We start from the raw sequence: 24,535 nt of genomic DNA on the forward strand, positions 1-24,535 counted from the left end.
AGGTCCAGCCTTTGCTGAAAGACATCGAGTGAGGGAAGACCCGCCATTCTTTGAGGTAATCCATTCCACTATCTTGACAGCTCTGATGGGGAGGACATTGTTCCCTACTGGAAGCCTCCAGTCTTCCTCTGGAATTTCTGCCCACTGCTCCTAGTTCTGTCTCTGGGGCCGAGCACGTCCAACTCCTCTTAGTCCTTCACCTCCTTGAAGCCCGCTGTTCTGTTTCCAAAGTCTTCTCCTCACTCTCAGTAGCCCTGTTCCTCTGAGTGGTCCTCAGGTACCCTCTTCGGTGTTCTTCCCTTTCCCAGTAGGCTTACTAAGTTGTGGTGCTCAGAGTTGGAGGTGGTACTCCAGAAGGGGGACAGTCCCTAATCACCTTCCGTTTTCTTGAGGCCACAGACCACATTTCTCAGAAGAAAGCTTGAAGACCACCTCTGCTTTAGGCACTACCATGGCCCACTGCATTCTCCTCTTGAGCTTATTGAACAATGGAACTTATTGATTACACCAAATTTTTCTTATTATCTACATAGCTTAAAAGATAACTGTATAGAAATATTTTTCTTTATACATACAGATACATCCAGCTATATCTGCACACCTGCCTGTCATTCGTCTGTCCTTCATCTGTCTGTCTCTCATCCACCTCTCTATTCATTTGTCATCTAATCTATACATCTATAATCTTCTATATCTATATCCATCCATTAATCTACCATCTATCATCTCCATCATCCATCCCTCCATCTTTCCATCTATCCCTATCCATCCATCCATCCATCCATCCATCTATCTAGCCTATCTCTCTCTCTCTCTCTCTCTCTCTCTATTCCAGGAAGAAGCAGTGGGGATCATGGGGGAAAACCCTAAACTTTGCAGAGACATGAATTTGCGGCTGTCTCTGATACTTCATGCCTGTTGGTGCAAATAACAACTTCCCTGAGCCCTAATTTTCTCATCTGTAAAATGGGAAACATCCCACTTAATGTACCTGCCTGTGAGAGTTTCTGTGACGATGGTTTTAGTTAATGCCACAGATGTACTTTGCCAACCTCAAAGTACCCTATAAACACCAGCCACCATTGTCATCAGTATTACGTGACTGTGTGTGTGTGTGTGTGTTCATATTGAAGTTGGATTCACCTGAATTTTTAAAGGCCTAGAATGTAAAGACATTGCCTGTCTGGGGAAAACTCTAGTCTTTGTAGGTTTTGGTGGATCCTTTAATCCCTATTCCTCTTTGCCATTTAATCCCAAAGCTCCAGCTAACCTGTTTATTAGCTAGAATTATAGAGTGAATGAAGAGATAAGAGACGCTGGAGTCTTTTAAGTCCTCCCTGATCCCTGCTCACCATCTCTGACATCATAAATGTTATTTTTTCCCTGAACTCAATGTCTTTACACAAGAGGATCATTTGGAGGAACTGAGGCTCTTTAGCCTGGAGAAGAAAAGGTTTGGCAGGGATCTCAGCTCCCTTTAAAGGACTTGAAGAGCTGCCATGGGAAGGACAGATCGGCTACACAGTTTGGGGGGAGGCAGAGTCAGGCTTGACGTCCGAACAACCTTCCTAGTCTTAAATGGCATGGAGTGTGGCGTCCCCTTCCCTCATAGGGTGTTGTTCCTAAGGCCTCTGGGTCCTGCCAGCTCTGAGACCATAGGGTTCAGCAGCTTGAGTCAATACAGTGTCCCACCATTTGAGCATTCTCAGCCTGTGTTAAAATAATCTGCCCTGAAAGCTTCAAGGACTCCCCAGCAGTCTGGTGCCCATTCACCTCAGGGACTGGAAAGGACCTCAGTCATCTTGCCTACCCTTGTTTGACTGGAACCAAAGGCTAGGCTATTGCAAGTGCACCTGTCCATTGTCTCTAGGTCGGACGCTCCAGCACCTGGGCTCTTAGGTGTCATCAGTTAAATGTGCTGCAATTTCAGCCGAGTGACTGTGTCACTGACTATTACAGGCACATACCCAGGGAGGGGCTCTGAAAGTGTCCAGATGCTCTCGTTGGAGCCTCATGAAACAGCTGGGATTCAGGGCTTCCGGACTTACTTGACCCCATTTGGCAGATCAGAAAACAAAAGCCCGGGGACATCCAGTAAGTGTGCGAGGTTCAGTGTCTCAGGGCGCAGTTCTTTATTTCCACACCAAATGGACACATGGCACAAGGCATTGCTGAGCCAACCCCCCTCTCCCTCCCCCACCACATCCACACACTGACTTAGCCTGGGTCGACCAAGAGGAAGGAGACCAGAAAACAGTGGTGATCACTCTCCAGGCTCTCAAAATGCTGGCCGTTAGGGACATTTCCAAGTCCCAAGAAGAGTCTGACCCCTGAGCATCTCTGCTTGGCAGGGCAGTTCTTTTATGGCCCTAGGGGCAGAAGTGACAGCAGTGGGTAGAAATTAAAGACGAAAAAGTAGGCCCAGGTCAGTTACGGGGTCTTTAGTGAGGACCCTGAGTCACTGAAAAAGTATCGGGCAATAGTCAAAATACTCCGAGAAGGCAGGAGCATATTCTTGAAGCATTTCTGTCTGAAATAATATCTCTAAACAATTGATGCTGAAACAGAGTCCCTCAAGGAGCTGTCTGGAAAGTTGAGCAGTCCAGAGACGTTCATTCTTCCCAGTGTCTAGGTAGCAGAGATTTAAATCTATAAAGGAAGATGGCAGCCTCTGACAGATGAGCTGCTCATGGATCCAAGGTTGGGACCACTCTAGCCCAGGCATCTTAGAGGTGAGGAGAGGAGGCCCAGGAAATGGCCACGTACCAGGTAAGGAGCCAGGCTGGGAGTCAAACCGAAGGTCTGGCCATTGGCTCGTGCTGTTTTTGATAGAGGAGTGACCAGAACTTTGAAAATCAATTCTGTCAGGGCCCAGTCCACCCAGGGAAGCAGCATCTGGCCTCCTCTTCTTCCAGATGTCTCATTTCTGGGGGATTCAGGGGAGTGGGGGGGGCTGTCTGATGATTTTGTTTGTTTGTTTTATAAATTACAGAGATTTAAAGATCATATTTGTGTGAATCATTGCCTGAGAGTGAGTAGCTGTTACTCCAGAGTATCTCATTGTTCTTGTATTGTGATAGGAATCTTTAGAAAGGGAATGTTTTTTCTAAGTGCTGGAGAAAAGCATGCCCTGACCTCAGTCTAGGGTCAGTGTCTACAAAGCAGTCAGCTTTCATCAGGTGCCTGGGCTCGAGGCTTGGAATGTGCTCCACCCTCTGACTAGCTCTGATGCTCCAATCTATTTTGAGGTGACAGAGTTATTCATTAGGGCTTCATTTTAATGTGAAAGTTGAGGTATTGAACGTTGGAAATCTTTCCTTTATTTCCAAATGTCTTCACAGTTAGAGGATTTTGCTAAGTATTGTTTATAACAATAGATAGTGGCCTTCTTTCCTAAGAAAAGAAAAGTAACTCAATTTGCTGTCAAATGGCAATTGTGATTTTTTCTCCCCAATCCTTACTCTTCTACGAGGTTTGGTGGTGTGGGGTTCTTTTCTTCCCTAGTTAGTTTACAGAGTTTAAATTTAAGCAGTCAAGAGACCCTCAGTAAATAGACTCAGGCAGAGCAGATTTTGAGAAATTGTTCCTTTAATGAAAAAGAACCCTAGGTCTATGCAAATAAAGCGAGGAAGGTAACCCTTCTCCATAAGATGGACAAATTTCCATTCTTTGATGAAACACTTTTCCCTGTTTCTCCATCTGATACGAAGTTATTTTCAGAAAGCATAACAAGGCAGTCATTTGCTAGTAGACTAAGGTTGTCAGCGGCAGAGAGATGCAATAGATAGTTTAAATTTTGTGAACTGTAGGGGGTAAACGCTATCAAAAGAAATGTTAATAAGCTTAGAATAGTTTTAATCGAGAGGGCCTAGAACTTTTAAAATCTAATATAGCAGGAGCCAGCAAGGTTTTTATAAGCCAACAATAATACCAAATTTTCACCTTTTTTATTAACGTTTTCTTGGATTTATTTCTTTTTAAAATGAGACACTGACAAATAGTATTATGTACTATTAGTATGTTGTCTGTGTTGGAACAAACGTGAAATTAAGAGCACTGCAAAAGAGATCCTGTAAAGGTTGCCTTGGGAACAAAGAGAGAAAACGTTAGCCGTAAAGCCCTGGGTTCGGGTCCACGTAGAAGAGATTGGGCCCAGAGTTCTGCAGATCCTGGAGAGGCTGTTTTTGGTGCGCTGGAATCTCCTAAGAGTAGAAATGGACTCTTCTTGCCTCCTGGAGGTTTTTCACTGTCCTTGTTCACCTATGGGGAGATACCTAACTCTGTCCTTTGTAACTGGAAGTGTTGTGGCTGACTGTGGCCGCCATGCATGTGGCCCTTCACTGGGCACCAACCTCTCTGTTACTGCAGTTTTCGAAACGATTTGAGTTTGTTAGCATTTATTGTGGCTGTTGCGCTTTGTTTTGCTTGATACGTCTGCTTGAGGTTGAGGGTCCCTGCATTGTCTGTGTTGTTGTGGCCACCCTGCCGTGAGCGGAGGAAGGAGCGCTTCAGGGGGTGGAGGCGGCCTGGCCTGCCCGCCCGCCGGCCGCCTCAGACACACTGCTTCACTTGATGCAGAAATACAGTCTCCCTGTTTCCCCCGCAGGTGTGATGGATGCAGACTCTGCTACCATTTGGGCTGTTTGGACCCCCCCCTGAAAAAGTCTCCTAAGCAAACAGGCTATGGATGGATATGCCAGGAGTGTGACACCACGTCTTCCAAAGTAAGTGAGAAAGACCCCTGGCCGACCCCCTGGGCTCTCGGCACATGGGGTACGTTTGCACCTTGGGGACAGATGGTCCCTGAAAGAGTGTGTTGCCAGATAGGAGGGAGGAAAAATGTTCATTCACCTCGACTGGGTGCTCTTTGTGTTTGTTGTTGAGGGAATGGCAGGATGTGTGTGAGTATGTGTGTGTGTGTGTGCTTGTGTATGTGTGTATGTACGTGTGTGCATGTGTGCATGCAGGGAAGGTACTAGTGCCCGGGGCCCAGAGCAGATTGCTCACCCCCTCCCAGGCATGTATTCATGGTTCCATTGCAGCACCCCGAATGTCCAGGAAGGAGAACAAAGATCATGCTCCCTCTTCCCCTGCCCGTCCTTCAGCACAGGCCAGCCCTGTGGCTGAGGCATCCCAGTCTCTTCATGGCCCTGCTTAGGAAAACCTTCGATGTGTTTTTCCACAGCATTGCTGTAACTAATGGCAGCACAAATAAACTTGTACTGAGCTTATGTGCTTCTAGTTTTAAACATAGTGTGATAGGAGCCACTGCTTCTAGACTTGCGCGTCCTAAAATCCTCTTCATATTTACCCCCATACAAGCCCGTTTCCCACGTCCTTCCCTGTAAAGCAAGGCCAGGGAGCTGGTGGGAAGGGCTGGGTGCCCACCAGGCTGTGCATGGGCTCTGTAAATCCTTCCATAAGGAGCCAGGAAGGACAGGGTGAACCTTGGGCATGGGCTGGCAGCCCACTGCATTGGCCCTTGTGGGGGCTGTGGAGGGCCGGTCTCCTCAACAGTTGGTCAGCGTGAGGAGGAAGCCTGGGCGCTGACAGCGGCCTCCTCGAGCCTCCTCCTAGGCAGGGTCTGGCCACAGCCTGAGGAACGCTTCACAAGGGATGGGGCCACCCAGCTTTCAAGTACAATTTGGGAGGGGCCCACAGGGATGCTGTGTGCGGTCTCAGGGCGCCTCCCAGTGGTCAGAGAGGACCCCAGAGGAAAGGTACTTATGTGATCATCAAGAAGCAGCTGGTCTGCGCTCATCTCTGCCTTGTGTTTGGCAAGGGGCACTTTATAGCCAAAAGCTGATGGTATTCACTCGGGGAAAACCAACTCCTGCCTTCAGCCACGGAGGTTTCTGTTGCCAAGGAGGTGCAGTAGGAAGCCAGGTTGGGTTGTTTAGTTTTTTGCTTCTCTCAGGTTGACATAGTAGCAGTAAGAACCAGCTTTTTGATCTTTCTCTCAACCAAAATTCCAGGTTGGGTGGATGTCAGCACAGTTTTCTGCAGGAACAGAGACTTGGAATCGCATTTTTAGTTTCTGTAAAGAAGACTATTGAGTCTTTTTCCATGGAATATAATTTAAACGTAGGAAACTCAATATTTTAAAATTTGAAATTATTCCTTCCTTTATTCTCTTATCATGTTTCCTCCTGAGATGGTCATTTTTATAGTAGTGGTGCTGACCAGAAAATAATAAAATTGATTTTGTTGGCAGTCAGCTCCGAGGTGTTTGGTAATAAAAGATTTTAAGCAGCATGGTGGACCGAGATCCATTACGTCTTTCTTGCTGAACTTGTAAAGAGACAAAATGTAGTCGCTGTTTAAAGAATCTGCACAAACTTTTTAGGGAAGAGAGCCAGCAGCATGGATCAGTGGACAAGAAGGCATGTGGAGCTTGGAGGCAGGAAGACCACAGTCAAGTCATTTAACCTCAGTGAGGAAGCCTCAGTTTCACAGGCTTGTTGTGAATGAGGGAATATGGGGGGAAAGTGGCTTTGCAGAGTTTAAAGTGCTGGGGAAACACTAGTTACCTTTTTTTTTTTTTTAACGTAGGCAATTTAAATCCTGAAGAGATTGAATCTCCCCTAAAAGAAATCAGGTATTCTCCCTGAAGGAAATTTAATAAAGCTTCCTTTATTTTTTTTCCTTTCTTTTCTTAGTAGAAATTGTTACTCATTAAGAATTTCTTTGGGGGGATGAGAGTTCCTCACCTTAGTGAGAAGTGTGGGGGAGAAGGCCAACTGGAAGGATGTGGGTCAGTGGACTGGCGAGGGAGTCAGGGAGGGAGGGCTCGGCAGAGCTGGGAAGTTACTGAGCTGGTAGAGCTTTGGCAAGGCTGCATGATGGGCATCCTTGTCATCTTAGGTCCAGAGTCCTTGGGTAAGAGGAGAAAAGTGCACAGTGAGAGGGAAGAGGACGGGAATCTGGGGATCACTGTCATTGCATTAACTGGGGGATCTTGAGCTAATTGATGTGGATGGAATAACTTAGGGCTTATAAAATCCTTTACTTAGACTAGCTCATTGGATCCCCCCAATAACCCTGTGAGGCAGGTATTACAGAGGGCCCAGGAGACAGAGTGCTGGGCCTGGAGTCAGGAAGACCTGAGTCAAATCCAGCCTCAGACACTTCCTAGCTGTGTGACCCTAGCAAGTCATCAAAGTGCTGGCTGCCTCAGTTTCCTTACCTGTAAATGAGGATAACACCAGCACCTGCCTTCCAGGGCTGTTGTCAGGATCCAATGAGAACATATTTGTAAAGCCTTCAATAAATGTTGCTGTCCTTGTTATCCTACTTTTACCAAAATCCTGGGGAATCAGAGGCAATAGAGCTTGGTGCTTGACCTTTTGACCACCCCTCCCCCCTCTCAGCATCACTCTTCAAAGGAGCCTCTAACTCTTCCACACCAATGAGAGGTCAGATGCCTCCAGGCTGCGTGCCAACCTTGGGGATGCACATACGCTGGCCTGAAACCTAAAGCTGCTTTACAGATGGCTGCCTTTTCTTGAGATGCCCAGATTCTGAGCAGCCTGTTCCCGTCTCCTCTTGTCTGTCAGAGATTGGACTGACTGGGACTTGGCTGCAGGGCATGAGGGCAGCACTTTCTCTGCCAGTCCTTTTTCCTGTCACTTGTGTGGAATGGGGGTGCTTACCACCAAGGTCTAAGGAGAATTCTCATCTCACAGAATTCAGGCCTTTGTGGCAGATTCCATGAAAACTGAAATAAACTTAGGAACTCTGTTCTAATTCTCCCCCCGCCCCCCACCTTCTCCCTGGCAAAGGAGGCTCCCCAAGCCTGAGTGATACTGTGGCCTAACAGGATTGCTTCTCTGATGAGCAACTGAGTCAGATTACTGGATATTATGCCCACAGGTCACTGCCTGTGGTCCTCCAGAGCTTGGGGCTGTCACTGCTTGGAGGGGCTTGGCCCAGGCGTCCACACCCTAGAGCCATAGAGAATTCTTCCACAGTGAGCATGATGACTTGTGACCTCTAGGGAGCTGGGCAGAAGCAGAGCAGCCGCAGACATCCAGACGGCTAATGGTAAAAGAGAAGATTCTCCAGTCTCATGTGGAGGTGGAGTGACGGCAGCTAATGGTAAAAGAAAAGATTCTCCAGTCTCATGTGGAGGTGGAGTGACGGCCGAAGGGCAGTCTAAGTAGAGCATGGGGAGGTACAGATGGGCTGCAACCCGCAACACAAAGGGGTTTCTGGTCCAGTGAGTGACCAGACCTCCTGGGCTGCTCGAGTCCTGTCTTCCTCCTCAGACTTGACCCTCTGTCTGAGATCAGGACTGGCATCTCCCTGCACCCTAGTCCTTGGTCTTGCTTATGACTTCTTGGACCCTTTACTGGAATGGGACCTAGTCTTATGCTCCCACTCTCCTCAGCCTGATTCTTACCCTTCCATCTCCTGTCAGACCTTGTTTACAGCCTCAGAATGTGGGGGGAGGGAGTTCAATGCATTCCCACCACTCTCTGAGGGCTCCTTTTCTCTTCCCTTGGATTGGTTTCTCTTGGTAATTTCAGATTTCATTCTCAGAACCTCCCCTTTGCCTTTACTCCCTCAGTAGAATTTTAGGTGATTAGCATTTGCTTAAGCTTTAGCTGTCACCAAAAGGAATACACCACCTATGTGGATGTCGCACCCCAGTGGCATTTAAAATTCAGATTCTGCGTTTATTCAGAAGACATGAAAGGAAAGTGTAATTTTTTTTTCATTGCTTTCCTGTAGTGTTTATTTCTTAGATGAAAATGTTTTCCAGTGTGAGTGCATGCCATGGATGGTCCAACAGCATCTCCCTATCTTGCAAATGATGACAAAAGGCCGTGTTTTGATATGTTTAAATGAACACATATATATATTTGCTTTAAAATTGCTTCCTCCTGATTCGCATTTTTGTTTTTCCAACTGGTAAGGGTGAGGGCTTAAACGTCCATCATGTTAGTTGTAGTGAGCCTGGACGAGGTTTTTTTTGCCCCCAGTCTTTCATCTCGGTTTAAGATCTGTTTTATGAAGAGCTGTGCAGTATACATGACAGGTCATTATCCTCCTGCTCTGAGATGAGCTGCTTTAGCCTAGAGACTAGATTCAATCACTCCTATTGGATCTTTCTGCCGCGTTGCGCCCCTTTAGTGGTGATAAATTGTGAATGCTCAGTGAAGTCCCCACAGAATATGTCCTGGACCCCTACCTCCACCCTCCACAGTTCCTGGCATACCAGCTGAAGGAGATATAGGGGATGGGGCTCGTTGGTCGTTTGGGTTGCAGAACATTCGCTGAGCATCCTGCCTCTCTCTGAGAAGGGCCAGGGCAATTTCTCAAAGGTATAACTTGCTGCAGTACGTTAAACAAGCAAGTTTAATTGAGCTCGGTAATGTTGGAAATTGAATGTCTTGGTTTTATTCATTATTAAGATTTATTAAAAATATGAAATAAAAATGAATTATCTTCCAAATGTCTTTTAAAACTTAAAGCATTTAACTTGCTCATAAAATAAGGTTTTATACGTATAATTCAGATGCTCATTTGGCCTTGGGCATTTTATTTGATGTTAGGTTGCAATTTGTTTCTCAGTTTGATTACATATATAAAGAAAGTGCTTTGTAAAACTTAACCGTGTTGGCTGCTTTTGTTGCCGCACACCTGGGATCATAGCTGGAACACTGTCTTGTGCAAGTGACTGAATTCACCACCTCATGGTAGAGTTGCCAGGAAGTAGCTGCCAGCGATTTATTTCTTTTCTGTACTCAATAGGCTTCCTTTGGAGTAGAGAGGTCCAGCACAGCACCTTTGCCCCATTCTGGGAGGATAGATAGATGACCCGAGTGTTGGAAGTAGAGCCAACAGAGAGGAGAGGACCGAGGAAATAGCTGGATTGGGAGCAGGTTTGGTGGTTGGTTTGTTTTTTAGTATAATACAAGACCTGCACATGCTTGTAGAAGAAAGGGCAGCATCCAAGAGAGAGATGGAAAGGGAGGTGGGAGCAGAGAGAAGGTATTAGCACTAGATCATGGTAGAACACATCGTGTAGGGATGAGTGAGTGGTACAGAAAGGAAAAGGACAGGGCTATCTTTGGCCAGGGGAAGAGCCAGCCAGCTGAAAGTTGAGGAGGCAATGAGTGTTCTGGAGGGCTTCAAAGAGTTGGTAGACAAAGTGCTGTGGAACTGTGTCATCAGGACAACCTAGACAGGAAATCATCCCCTAGTATATTGCTGCTGCCTTGGGAAGAGAAATCTCCAGTTGGGTTCTGACCAAAGGCTTTCATTTCACAAGTAGCATGAATAACGTTTTTATTAGATTAGCAGGCATCTCCTTAGTGTGTGTTCTTTCCTGACCCTGTGGTAGGCCTTTGGATGCATCAAACCGTCCCTGTCCTCAGAGAGCCTCCATTTTGTAGGGGGCGACCATGCTTACTATGCTATATGCAAGATGGGTACAGGGCCAGGGAGGACCCTGGCACTAAGGGTCACCAGGATGGGACTCGAGTAGAAGATGTCTCTTGGATGAAGCCTTGCAGAACAGGGGAGAATTGAAGGTCAAGTATACTTCAGGAAGGGAGGCCCAGGAGACTGCCTGTTCAAGGGCCTGCTGTGCTGTGTGTCTACAAGGAGGACCCACCAGGAGGCCATGTGGACTGGACAGTTGGATGCAGGAAGGGGAGGGGTGGGGACATTTTGATGGGGCCAGGTTGTGGCCTCTTTCACTACCAGAGCATTTGGTATTTGATGCTGGCGGGAATAGGTAGAGATGGGACTTCATTGAGTGGAGAGGTGATTGGGTCAGTCATGTCCTTTAGGAAAATCACTTTGACAGTTGAGTGAAAAAAAGGATTGGAAAGGGAAGACTTGAGGAAGAGAGATCATTGCATTAGTGTAGGCTAGTGGTAACTGGGGTCCTGTATGGGGCTAGGGAGGATGACTGTGTGAGTGGAAAGAAGGAGATGGGGTGAAAAATGTGCTGGTAAAGCATATGTCCTGTTCACTGCTCTGCTGTCAGAAAGGGTGTGGAGAAAGAATTCACTGGTTAGGCATTGAACTGACTAAAGTCACTTCTACCCCAAAGGTGATGGGGTGAGGTGGGCAGGCCAGATGGTTTCTCAAGGCCCATTTCTGGCCCAAAGTTTTGTGATTCTCTTAAGGAAGTCCCTGTGTTAAAGGAACTGCCCCTTTTCCGTATGAGTTATTTAAGCAGCCCTAGCATATCTGCTTTATTGAACCTGCATGAGAACAATGGTAAAGACGTCAGGGCTGTCATTTTATTGACTATTAAGTGGCAAATCTGAGTTGAGTCCAGTCCCACCTGTTCATGTTTGACTCTGGTGGTGAAGTTTGAGATTTGGTCTTTTAGACCAGACACTAGAGGCTTGATGCCCACATGGCTCTCTGTTGGCCAGAACGGTTCAGGCTTGCTTTGGTCTAGGCAGAGTGAGAACACAGTGTTTACAAGTGAACTCAAAATTAATTAAATCCACTGTGATCTGTTCAGAGAATAAATACTTAGGGCTGCTTCTCCCATTCATTCTTAGGCTCTTAAGAAGTTCGTGAACTTTGGAAGGGAGCTCTTGCCTTCCATGTGGATGGTCCAGATTCAGCCCCAGCTTTGGCCAAGGTCTCCTTGGGTGCTGCTGGCTTCAGTACGCCGCTCTTTATTTCTTTTACACCATATTAACATATTGCAATCTAAAGTCTGGTCACCCAAGCTGCAGGAATTCTTAATGTTTTCTCTGAAGGTTTCTTAAAGGTTTATGTTGCACTGTTATGTTCTGATGGGAATTAAGTTGGGTTTTTTTGCTAAATGTACCTTTTCATAATGGTTACAAATGATTATTTGCTTCAGTGGTTTGAAACTCTACAGTGTATGCTTATAGAGGTTAAATTTTTTTATAGTCACTTTGAAAAGTTCAGGCAGTATCAATGCATTTTATGCAGTGAATCTTTAAAGTATGAAACAATTGAGATCTTCAGGGTTGTCCTCCCATCATGTGGAGTCACATGAATTCATTAATTTTCTGGAAAATCTTCCTTTATATCTAGTAAAAATTAAGATTCTCAAGTAACATTTGAAAATTTGCTTCTTACCACATCCTGCACTTTATAAACATGAGCTGTTGTCGCCTGCACCAAAGTCCTTCATATCCCTGGTTTACCTGAGGGTGGGGAAGGAGCCTGGCTTTCTGGATGAATTCTTTCAGGCCCTCAATGAGCTTGGAATGATCTTTAGCAGAGACCAAGTGCTGGACCATCCTCAGTAGTGTAAGGAGGCTGCCTAAGCTGGTTGTGAGACACAGCAGTTCACAAAGACAGTCTTCAGAGGCGCAGAGGGATCCTGGTTTGTTGGTGAAGGGAGTCTACCCTGGTGAAATCACAGGTGCAAAGAGTCTTTGTAGCTCACATCAAACTGTGTTTTCTCCATGATTTGGGTTCTGTGACAGGCCAATCCAAGTAAACCCCCTCTGCTACCATACTGAGTCTTTGCTTTTGATCTTGTGATTCTTAATTTGAACCATCCAGGGATGAGAATGAAGTCATATGCACGAGATGCCAAATGATCTCTAGGATCCACAGAGGGTTCCCTTGTTTCTCTTTGTCATTTGGTGTGAGATTTCTTTCATTTTAATCGCAGAAATGTCTAGCTTTCTCCTGGGAAATTTTCTTACCAGAGCCAACGCCTCCTCCTGCTTCCCACCTCCCACCCCATGGCTTCATGCTTTTTGAGTGTGAAATGAAGTGTTTGGAAGACTTCAGGTTTTCAGGATAGAGCTCATGAGTTGGCACCCAAGATACCCATCTGACCCTAAAGGCTCTCCAGTGTTTGACTTGTACCCACATCACACCAGCAGGTGGTATCAGGACCTGGCAGCACTGGTCCCTGCTGATGGTCCCTGTGGAGAAAAGCAGGCTGTGAACTCGAGTCCTGAGGATAAGCAAGCTCTGAGGCAGGAGCTCAATCCCAGTCTCAGCATCTTTGGCTCCTAGGAGGCAGGGGCATTCGAGGCCACACTAGATCTGTGATCAGGTCTCTTTGTAAACAAAAAACATAGCTGATAACAGGAGCAAATAAGCTGGAAAGAAAGTAGATCATTTTAGTTTGACCTTGTAGAAAATAGGATCTTCAAGTTTGCCATTGGCATTCTAAGCAGGAAGTAGTAAACATTTATTAAGTGCCTACTGGGTGCCATGTCCTATGCTCACTGCTTCTAGAGATGTGGAAAAGGGCAAAAGACAGCTCCTGCCTTTGAGGAGCTTACACCACGAAAGGAATCTGAGTGGGGGGAGAGAAGGGTATCTAGCAGTGGTGGCCTCATGAAATGGGAAGAGCTCTGGAGTGGGTGGGGGAGTAGGGAAGAGGGCTTACTAGGAGGTGTGAGTTCAGAGTTAAGGAAAGGCAAGACAGCTCTTACCCTCAAGGAAGTCTATGGAGGGAAACAACATGCCACTAACTGGTTACAAACAGGTTATAGACAGGGTTTTTGGAGTTGGAATTTGAAGTAAGCCAGAGAAGCCTGCAGGCAGAGATGAGGAGGGAGAGTGTGAGTGCTCAGGACCAGGAGCAGAAGGGCAGTGTTGGTGGAATGGCCAGGGTCACTGGGTCAAAGAGTAGGGGCTGGGGAGGTGGAGGGTTAAATGAGAGTGGAAAGGTGTGGGTCAGGAAGAGCCAAACACCAACAGTGACCTGGAGCGTACCTAATTGGACATGCTACTCTGATGCCTTTTGTCATTGGCTACCACTACAAGGTGGTTTATACCAGTGTGGTCAGATTCAAATAGAAACTGACCCTTTGCCACATACTGACTCACAAACCATGAATGTTATCCGTTTTATTGTATTGTTAAACATTTCAGTCTGATTTGGGCTAACGGCTCTGACTAATACCATGATTTTTACATGTGTATTTTTGAACTGTCTGTCTGTGGCCAGAGTTACCTGGAGGTATGTTCTTGTAGCCTGGTCAAGAACGGAGGAGAGAGTGTGACTGCTTAGGACACTTCTTTAGGAGAGTATATCAGAGCTGGAGAGGCTATATTTAGTAGCTGCATTGAAATTGCAAAGGAGGAGATAAAAGGGGAGATGTAATAGGAAGCGCTATAGGATTGAGGGACTAATTGGATGTGCAGAGAGATCAAAGAGTCGACCTCCCTGGACGCTTCAAACCTGAGTCATTGGTGCCAGTGAATGAATAATGAATGGATGGATGGATGGCAAAGGAAGATGAATATGTACATGCTAAGCATGAAATGAAGATGGGCTTGCTAAGGATGAGCAAATGTAGTCAATGCTGACTCTGTGTTAAGGGCTTGAGATACCACAGCGGATTTGGGGATTTAGTCAGACCCTGGGCTCTGGCCACTGGACCTGCTGCTGGTCCTTTTTAAGATGTTTCTCCTCACGTCAGGCCTAACCCACTGCTCCAAGCTCCGTCCTCTGGACTCATGTCAGACAAACTGCTCCCTCTTCCAGTGACTGCCCAAAGATGCTGCTGCTTTCCTTTGAGTTAAGATGTTCCCAGTTCTTGCACCCAGCCCTCAGAGCCTCAGGGATGACGATTGTGTACTTTATCCAGAAGGTCTTTGTAATCTTTCTGGGTTCCTTCTTGTAGTATCTCTTTTGTCCAGATGAATCAGGAGGAGGGAGAGTAGTCATCAGGTGGGACACATTTTGGGAGGTTCTCTGTTACTTTTCAGATACATGGCTTGTTAGTGTAGTAGAACTTCCTGTTAGTATCTGGTTGACCAGTGCCTGACTCAGTATGCCTCAGAGGGAATCCTTAACAACTATGATCAGAACTCATTGTTTAACTGAAGCACTACCCTAAGCATTGTATGGAAGAGTCCTCCCACCATTGGTACTGCCACCATTGCTACTTCTGCCACTGCCACCACCACCACTGAGACCTATTCCCATGAGGGTTGGCAATGAATGCACTTTTTCCACAGGAGCCTAGGGAGTGAGGCAGGTCATTAGCAGCATTTTGGAGATATTGAGATATATCTAGGATTACACAGCCAATAAGTGTCTAAGGGCAGCATTCAGCCCCAGGTCTTGACTCAGTTTCCAATGTTGACTTAGGGCATTTGACCTCGAGGAGCTCATGGCACTTTTGGAAAGTGCAGCCTATGAATTCCAAGATCAGAATCTTTAGAATTATTAAGTGAGGGGCACCTGAAGCATTTCTTTCATGTAGCCCCCATTCCACGTTTTATCTGACCTTCTGCACACTGCAGGTTCAGCCAAAGATGTCTAATGACTGTTTCGGAAGCTCCATTTTGAATGGCACAGTGAGCGCACCTTGAGGGCTCTCAGCTTCCCTCTTTTTAGCTTCCTGGAAACAAACCTATTTGGACCCATCATTTCCAGCGTCCTTCCCATGCCTAATCGTGAGTTACGGAGGGAAAATGTCGTTGCTCAGCACATGAGACAGAAGCTTTGGGTTTTATTTTTCAAAAGGGTCTTTTAATGATTTCTAAAACCCTTTATGAGGGAAGTGACAATAATTAAAGAGTGAAAAATAAGGCCTATTAGGAGAGGATTATTTAGCTCCAAGATAGAAGCACAGAGGAGTGAGAGAGCAGCTGGTGGCTCCTTATAGAGGATGTGGCCAAGGCTCCACCATCTTGACGACCAAAAACAGGATTTGTGAGGTGAAGTAAGGATGTAAAAGGCTCTGTACCCTGGGCTTCGTGAGCTTGCTTTGGATTGTTTGGCATTTGGATGATTGTATTTTAATATCATTGTTTCCTTTGTAATCTTGTGTGTTTTATTTTGATCCATGGGCTTCTCCACATTATCCAAAGGTTAAGAACTCCTGGCTTAAGTATAAAAAAGAGCATTGAAAATCCTAGGCAGCAAACCTGAAGCCACGATCTCTGAGTCCTTGTGAGTGTTTCTGAGAAGCGACTGAACGCCAGCATCCTTGGAGCCCTCCCTCTCCCCTGAAGCCTCAATCTGAGGTGTTCTCATCTCTCACATTCTAAACGAGGGAAGTCCGACATCTTCATTTTCCAAGATACCTTTGGGCAGTGTTATCATCCAGAAAACGGAAAGAGAAGAGGATTCAGCTCACTATTATGCTTTTCCACCTCCTGCTAACATATGCCTCTGACCTGAAAATCAGGGATTGAAACACAAAATCTTGGCGTGATCCATCCCCAGCCTCCCCTTGGTCTCTATGGGGTGTCTGCCACCCTGCCCCTTCCTCTGGATCCCATCTCCTGCTTGTTCTGGCTCTGTTGCTTCTGGGTGAGCCTTCCCAAATGTGTGGCTTTGCACCTGTCCACATCCGTAAAGGAAACCGTTGATGGCTGCCAGGGAAGACCGAGCTCCTTTCCCTTCTGCCTTCACTGCCCCAGCTCCCAAACTCCATTCCCAAGGGAGTGCCCCTTCATTGTCCTTCTCCTTCACAGTGTAGCTTTGCCTTTTGTGAGTCATGGATCACTTTAAAAGTCTGGTTTTTAAATGCATAAAATAGAACACATTGGAATAAAAGGAAACCAATTATATTGGAGTACAATTATGTAAATTCAGAACAAAAAACAAATTCACAGACTTCAGGTTAAGGATCCTTGCAATAGACATTCCCAACTCCTTCTTCTCCCTATTACCTGCCCAGAACTCACCCTCTCGGTCGCCTGTGCTAAGCATCCGGCCCTCTGCCTGCACTGCTTTGGGATTACCCACAGTCTCCTTTCTCTCTGTCTTCCACACCATATAGATGATGTTAGACCTTTGGGCATCCCCACTGGCTGGCAAGTAGGTAGAGTTTAGTCAGCAGGCTTCAGTTATATCCATGTGTACATGTATGTGTTTGTGTAGAGATGTGTGTATACGTATGTATGTGTGTGCATGTGGACATCCAGACAGACATGCTCAATAGGGCCTGCCTCTGATAGCTTAAGCTTCTGTTTTGCTGATTGGCAATTAAGTAACGCAAAGGCCTTTCTGGGGGAAGTGGGAGTGGTGTTTGTTGGTGCCCAAGACTGTTTGTTGATGCGGCACAGCACATCTGAAATATCCCTGGTAGGACCAAATGCACAAAATGAATAAATAAAAATCTCTGAAAGACAGGACAAAAGAAAACATTCATTCAGCAAGTTTTAAATCACTTCGTCGCTCAGAATAGGGTGTTTTCAATCCCAAGTTGATTCAGCATTTCTGTTGTCAACATTGCACAGTAACTATGAGGAGGCCAGATGGTTGTTCAGAGTTTTTTTTTTTTTTTCTCAGCTTCAGCAGGCATTCTCTTGGAGAATATGAAGGGCCTTTTGGAGGTCACCCAGCCTGAAGGAAGCACGGAGCTGTGCGATATATGTCTATCTGTGGGCACACAGTCTTTGACTATGGGCAGACCAAAGCCTTGCCTGTCCCCTGGAGCCTCCTCCTGCACATTTCTTGCTGGCATTGGCCAAGTCTGGGGAGGGGAGAGGAGGGCATGATACTGCCACTTGGTGGTTCTGTGGCCTTGCCTGAGTCCAGTGACCTTTGAGTCCAGAGTCTACCCCTGTAAAATAGGGGCATTTGGGATGTTGCTAGGAGGAAAGCACTTTGTGAGTGATAAACCCTCTCCGAGTGCAAACTGTTTATTTTAAAATGCAAATAACTTTGGTAGAAGATGTGAATTAGGATTGAATCTACCTACAGACCTGGAGGAAATGGTTCATAGCTTTATGTGCTTGACTCCTGGGACTGGATTGGGGGGGCCAGGCTGGCTATTGGGGGCATGAAGGGAGCAGAGCGGACAATAGGGGGCCTCCACTAAAGCCCCACAAGAGGTGGCCATGTAACAGCCACTGAATTCATTTTCTCCTAAGTGTCATGACTGCCAGCCTCTGGCATTTACCTCTCCTATCTAGCCCCAGCACCCAGACCACTATGACAGCTCATGGGTTGGGAAAGAGGTTCTTGCAGGGGAACCCATTATGTTTATGAAATTATTCTAGGAGGAAAGTGCATTCTGAGGCCCAGAGAATTGGCTTTCAGTGTTTGAGTGCCTGCTTGTATGTATTTCAGGCAAGGCACGGTCAGAGGATGACTCCCAGTGACTTGGCAAAGAAGATACCTCATGTGCCTGAGTAGGACTATAAATTTGGTGTCTCTGTGAAGGAGCTGACCCTGGTGGCTAGGCTAGGGCCTAGCCCAATCCCATCGCCCTGCAGAGGGCATGGACCCCATCTCTCCCCTCTCCCAACCCCATAATGCCTTGCATTCTGATTACCCCTTCCCTCAATATGCCCTCTCTTCTATCACACCCCTCTCTTCCCTTATCCCCATCTTCTCTCTTTTCTTGTAGGGCAAGATAAATTTCTATACCCCATTACCTGTGTTTCTTATTTCCCAGTTATATGCAATAATAATTCTCAACATTCGTTTCTAATACTTTTGAGTTCCAACTTCTCTCCCTCCCTCCCTCCCTCCCCATCCCCACTGAGAAGGCAAGCAATTCAATACAGGCTATATATGTGTTGTTTTGCAAAAGACTTCCATAATAATCATATTGTGTAATACTAACTATATTGCCCTCTATCCTACGCTGTCCCCCCCTTTTTTTATTGTCATTTGACCTTGTCCCTTTTTTTTTGTTTTTTTTTTTGTTTTGTTTTTTACATTTTTTTAATTTAGCTTTTAACATTTATTTTCACAACATTTTGGGTTACAAATTTTCTCCCCTTTTATCCCCTCCCCCCCGCAAACCCAAGCATTCTAATTGCCCCTGTGACCAATATGCTCTCTCCTCTATCCTTCCTCCCTGCCCTTGTCTCCATCTTCTCTTTTGTCCTGTAGGGCCAGATAGCTTTCTTGACCCCTTACCCTGTGTTTCTTATTTCCCAGTGGTAAGAACATTACTTTTGGTCCTAACACTTTGAGTTCCAACTTCTTTAGCTCCCTCCCTCCCCACCCCTTCCCTTTGGAAGGCAAGCAATTCAATATAGGCCAAATCTGTGTAGTTTTGCAAATGATTTCCATACTAGTTGTGTTGTATAGGACTAATTATATTTCCCTCCATCCTATCCTGACCCCCATTACTTCTATTCTCTTATGATCCTTACCCTCCCCATGAGTGTCGACCTCGGATTGCATTCTCCTCCCCATGCCCTCCCCTCCATCCTCCCCCCCACCCTGCTTGTGCCCCTGTCCCCCACTCTCCTGTATTATGAGATAGGTTTTCCTATCAAAATGAGTGTGCATTTTATTCTTTCCTTTAGTGGAATGTGATGAGAGTAGACCTCATGTTTTTCTCTTGCCTCCCCTCTTTATCCCTCCACTAATAAGTCTTTTGCTTGCCTCTTTTATGAGAGATAATTTGCCCCATTCAGTTTCTCCCTTTCTCCTCCCAATATTTCTCTCTCACTGCTTGACTTCATTTTTTTTTTAAGATATGATCCCATCCTCTTCAATTCACTCTGTGCACTCTGTCTCTATGTATGTGTGCGTGTGTGCATGTGTGTGTGTGTGTACTCCCACCCAGTACCCAGATACTGAAAAGTTTCAAGAGTTATAAATATTGTCTTTCCATGTAGGAATGTAAACAGTTCAACTTTAGTAAGTTCCTTATGATTTCTCTTTGCTGTTCACCTTTTCATGGTTCTCTTCATTCTTGTGTTAGAAAGTCAAATTTTCTTTCCAGCTCTGGTCTTTTCATCAGGAAAATTTGAAAGTCTTCTATTTCATTGAAAGACCATTTTTTCTCCTGAAGTACTATACTCAGTCTTGCTGGGTAGGTGATTCTTGGCTTCAGTCCTAGTTCCTTTGACTTCTGGAATATCCTATTCCATTCCCTTCTATCCCTCAATGTAGAGGGTGCCAGATCTTGTGTTATCCTGATTGTATTTCCACAATACTTGAATTGTTTCTTTCTAACTGCTTGCAATATTTTCTCTTTCACCTGGGAGTTCTGGAATTTGGCCACAATGTTCCTAGGAGTTTCTCTTTTTGGATCTCTTTCATGCAGTGTTCTGCGGATTCCTTGAATATTTATTTTGCCCTCTGGTTCTAGAATCTCAGGGCAGTTTTCCTTGATAATTTCATGGAAGATGATATCTAGGCTCTTCTTTTGATCATGGTTTTCAGGTAGTCCCAGAATTTTTACATTGTCTCTCCTGATTCTATTTTCCAGTTCAGTTGTTTTTCCAATAAGATATTTCACATTATCTTCCATTTTTCGAATCTGCACGCTATGTTCTGTGATATCTGTCTTTCTCATAAAGTCCTTAGCGTCCATCTGTACCATTCCAGTTTTGAAAGATCTATTTTCTTCAGTGAGCTTTTGAATCTCCTTTTCCATTTGGCTAATTCTGCTTTTGAAAGCATTCTTCTCCTCATTGGCCTTTTGAACCTCTTTTGCCAATTGAGTTAGGCTAGTTTTCAAGGTGTTAATTTCTTCAACATTTTTTTGGTTCTCCTTTAGCAGGGAGCTGATCTGCTTTTCATGCTTCTCTTTCATACCTCTCATTTCTCTTCCCAGTTTTTCCTCCACCTCTCTAACTTGATTTTCAAAATTCTTTTTGAGTTCTTCCATGGCTTGAGCCCATTGGGTGGGCTGGGACACAGAATCCTCAATTTCTGTGTCTTTGCCTGATGGTAAGCATTGTTCTTCCTCATCAGAAAGGAAGGGAGGAGGTGTCTTTTCTCCGAGAAAGTACCCTTCAATAGTTTTATTTCTTTTCCCTTTTCTGGGCATTCTCCCCAGCCAGTGGCTTGACCTCTCGACCTTGTCCCTTCTCAAAAGTGTTTACTTCTAGTTACTCCCTTCTCCCATTTGCCCTCCCTTCTATCTTCCCCCCTCAACCCATTTGTCCCCTCCTCTCTTACTTTCGTGTAGTGTAAGATAGATTTTCATACCAAATTTAGTGAGCATGTTATTCCCTCCTTAAGCCATATGTGAAGAGGGTAAGCTTCACTTTTCCCCTCACCTTCTCCCTTTTCTCCTCCATTGAACAAGATTTTTCTTATCTCTTTTATGAGTTATAGCCTGCCCTATTCCATTTCTCTGTTTCTCCTCCCAGTATTTTCCTCCCTCACCCCTTAATTTTTATTTTATTTTTTTTATGGATATCATCTCTTCTGATTCAACTCAACTTGTACTCTCTGTGTATATGTGTGTGTGTGTATAATTCCTCCACCTACCCAAATACTGAGAAAAGTCTCAAGAGTTACAAATATTATCTTTCCATATAGAAATGTAAACAGTTCAGCTTTAGAAAGTCTTTTATGATTTCTCTCTTTCCTGTTTACCTTTTCATGCTTCTCTTGATTTCTTGTGTTTGAAAGTCAAATTTTCAATACTGTTCTGGTCTTTTCATCATGAATGCTTGAAAGTCCTCTATATCATTGAATGACCATTTATTCCCTTGAAGTATTATACTTAGTTTTGCTGGGTAGGTAATTCTTTTTTTTAAAAACTGGGTTTTAATCCCAGTTCCTTTGACTTCTGGAATATCCTATCCCAAGCCCTTCAATCGCTTAATGTAGAATCTGCCTGATCCTGTGTTATCTTGACTATATTTCCACAATACTCAAATGGTTTCTTTCTAGCTCGTTGCAACATTTTCCTCCTTGACCTGGGAACTCTGAAATTTGGCCACAATATTCCTAGGAGTTTCTCTTTTTGGGTCTTTTCCAGGAGGTGATTGGTGGATTCTTTCAATATTTATTTTGCCTTCTGGTTCTAGAATATCAGGACAGTTTTCCTTGATAATTTCATGGAAGATGATGTTTAGGCTCTTTTTTTGATCATGGCTTTCAGGTAGTCCCATAATTTTTAAATTGTCTCTTCTCTATCTGTTTTCCAGGTCAGTTGTTTTTCCATTGAGATGTTTCACATTATCTTCTATTTTTTCAAACTTTTGGTTTTGTTTTCTAACTTCTTGGTTTATCTCATAGTCATTAGCTTCCCTGAACTGGATTCTCTCTTTTAAAGAACTATTTTGTTCAATGGGCTTTTGAACCTTCTCCTCCCTTTGGCTATTCTGCTTTTTATTTTTTATTTTTCAAATGATAAAGAATTTTACCCTCTTTTTATTATTCAAAAGTGTCAAAATCATAAAAATCACCCCCCTTTTAAAATCCTGAATCATTTCTCAAAAAAAAGCTCAATGGTTTCTAGTTTAGGATCTCCTTTCTTTTTTTTTTTTTTTTCTTTTAACATTTATTTTCACACAATTTTGGGTTACAAATTTTCTCCCCTTTTATTCCCTCCCCCCCCGCAAACCCAAGCATTCTAATTGCCCCTGTGACCAATCTGCTCTCTCCTCTATCCTCCCTCCCTGCCCTTGTCTCCGTCTTCTCTTTTGTCCTGTAGGGCCAGATAGCTTTCTTGACCCCTTAACCTGTATTTCTTGTTACCCAGTGGTAAGAACATTACATTTGGTCCTAACACTTTGAGTTCCAACTTCTTTAGCTCCCTCTCTCTCCACCCCTTCCCCTTGGAAGACAAGCAATTCAATATAGGCCATATCTGTTTAGTTTTGCAAATGATTTCCATACTAGTTGTGTTGTATAGGACTAACTATATTTCCCTCCATCCTATCCTGTCCCCCATTACTTCTATTTGCTTATGGTCCTTTCCCTCCCCATGAGTGTCGACCTCGTATTGCATTCTCCTCCCCTACCCTCCCCTCTATCCTCCCCCCCACCCTGCTTGTGCCCCTGTCCCCCACTCTCCTGTATTATGAGATAGGTTTTCCTATCAAAATGAGTGTGCATTATATTCTTTCCTTTAGTGGAATGTGATGAGAGTAGACCTCATGTTTTTCTCTTGCCTCCCCTCTTTATGCCACCACTAATAAGTCTTTTGCTTGCCTCTTTTATGAGAGATAATTTGCCCCATTCAGTTTCTCCCTTTCTCCTCCCAATATTTCTCTCTCACTGCTTGATTTCATTTTTTTTTTTTAAGATATGATCCCATCCTCTTCAATTCACTCTGTGCACTCTGTCTCTATGTATGTGTGCGTGTGTGCATGTGTGTGTGTGTGTACTCCCACCCAGTGCCCAGATACTGAAATGTTTCAAGAGTTACAAATATTGTCTTTCCATGTAGGAATGTAAACAGTTCAACTTTAGTAAGTCCCTTATGACTTCTCTTTGCTGTTCACCTTTTCATGGTTCTCTTCATTCTTGTGTTAGAAAGTCAAATTTTCTTTCCAGCTCTGGTCTTTTCATCAGGAAAATTTGAAAGTCCTCTATTTCATTGAAAGACCATTTTTTCTCCTGAAGTATTATACTCAGTTTTGCTGGGTAGGTGATTCTTGGCTTCAGTCCTAGTTCCTTTGACTTCTGGAATATCCTATTCCATTCCCTTCTATCCCTCAATGTAGAGGGTGCCAGATCTTGTGTTATCCTGATTGTATTTCCACAATACTTGAATTGTTTCTTTCTAGCTGCTTGCAATATTTTCTCTTTCACCTGGGAGTTCTGGAATTTGGCCGCAATGTTCCTAGGAGTTTCTCTTTTTGGATCTCTTTCATGCAGTGTTCTGCGGATTCCTTGAATATTTATTTTGCCTTCTGGTTCTAGAATCTCAGGGCAGTTTTCCTTGATAATTTCATGGAAGATGATGTCTAGGCTCTTCTTTTGATCATGGTTTTTAGGTAGTCCCAGAATTTTTACATTGTCCCTTCTGATTCTATTTTCCAGGTCAGTTGTTTTTCCAATAAGATATTTCACATTATCTTCCATTTTTCGAATCTGCGCGGTATGTTCTGAGATATCTGTCTTTCTCATAAAGTCCTTAGCGTCCATCTGTACCATTCCAGTTTTGAAAGATCTATTTTCTTCAGTGAGCTTTTGAATCTCCTTTTCCATTTGCTTTATTCTGCTTTTGAAAGCATTCTTCTCCTCATTGGCCCCTTGCACCTCCCTTGCCAACTGAGTTAGGCTAGTTCTCAAGGTGCCAATTTCTTCAAGATTTTTTTGGTTCTCCTTTAGCAGGGAGCTGATCTGCTTTTCATGCTTCTCCCTCATCCCTCTCATTTCTCTTCCCAGTTTTTCCTCCACCTCTCTAACTTGATTTTCAAAATTCTTTTTGAGTTCTTCCATGGCTTGAGCCCATTGGGTGGGCTTGGACACAGAATCCTCAATTTCTGTGTCTTTGCCTGATGGCAAGCATTGTTCCTCCCCATCAGAAAGGAAGGGAGGAAGTGTCTTTTCTCCGAGGAAGTACCCTTCAATAGTTTTGTTTCTTTTCCCTTTTTTGGGCATTCTCCGGTCAGGGGCAGGGCCGCCTCTCAGGCTCAGTTCCCTCAGGGGGTTTATGCACTGACCTTCCACAATGGATCCAGGCTCCCGCCCATTTGGGGAGCCCCTGTCTGTAGCCGCCTCTCAGCTTCTGTCTCCTGGGGGGGCCTGAGCCATGGGGGCACTCCACTCCCGTCTCAACCCGCCAAAGAGACTCTCTCACCTACCCCCGTCAGTCACCTGTTGGTGGGGGGGCTTGTGCCGCCACTGGAGATCCTGTCTCTGGAGCCTTCTCAGATCTGTGCCTCTCGGAGCCGCGGCCGCCGCAGGTCCGGGCTGGGCTCCGCGTCTGCAGCGCGACGGACC

The 24,535-nt window shown here is 44.9% G+C and overlaps 1 protein-coding gene across 4 annotated transcripts in view; it reads left to right on the forward strand.

The window, feature by feature from the left end:
- The window catches only part of PHF14 (PHD finger protein 14), a 169,898-nt gene that overhangs the window by 117,729 nt on the left and 27,634 nt on the right, over positions 1-24,535 (forward strand). For 3 of the 4 annotated variants that reach the window (XR_011976477.1, XM_072650791.1, XM_072650792.1), the window contains exon 17: positions 4,607-4,724. The exons of the other annotated variant lie outside the window; for it this stretch is intronic. Coding sequence is in view for 2 of the 3 variants with exons in the window: in XM_072650791.1 (XP_072506892.1) it covers positions 4,607-4,724 (118 nt within the window). In the remaining variant the exon portion in view is untranslated. The remainder of the gene's footprint in view (positions 1-4,606; positions 4,725-24,535) is intronic. 4 annotated transcript variants of the gene reach the window in all.

The sequence above is a fragment of the Notamacropus eugenii genome, chromosome 3 (assembly GCF_028372415.1).
Source record: "Notamacropus eugenii isolate mMacEug1 chromosome 3, mMacEug1.pri_v2, whole genome shotgun sequence".
Taxonomy (NCBI): Eukaryota; Metazoa; Chordata; class Mammalia; order Diprotodontia; family Macropodidae; genus Notamacropus; species Notamacropus eugenii.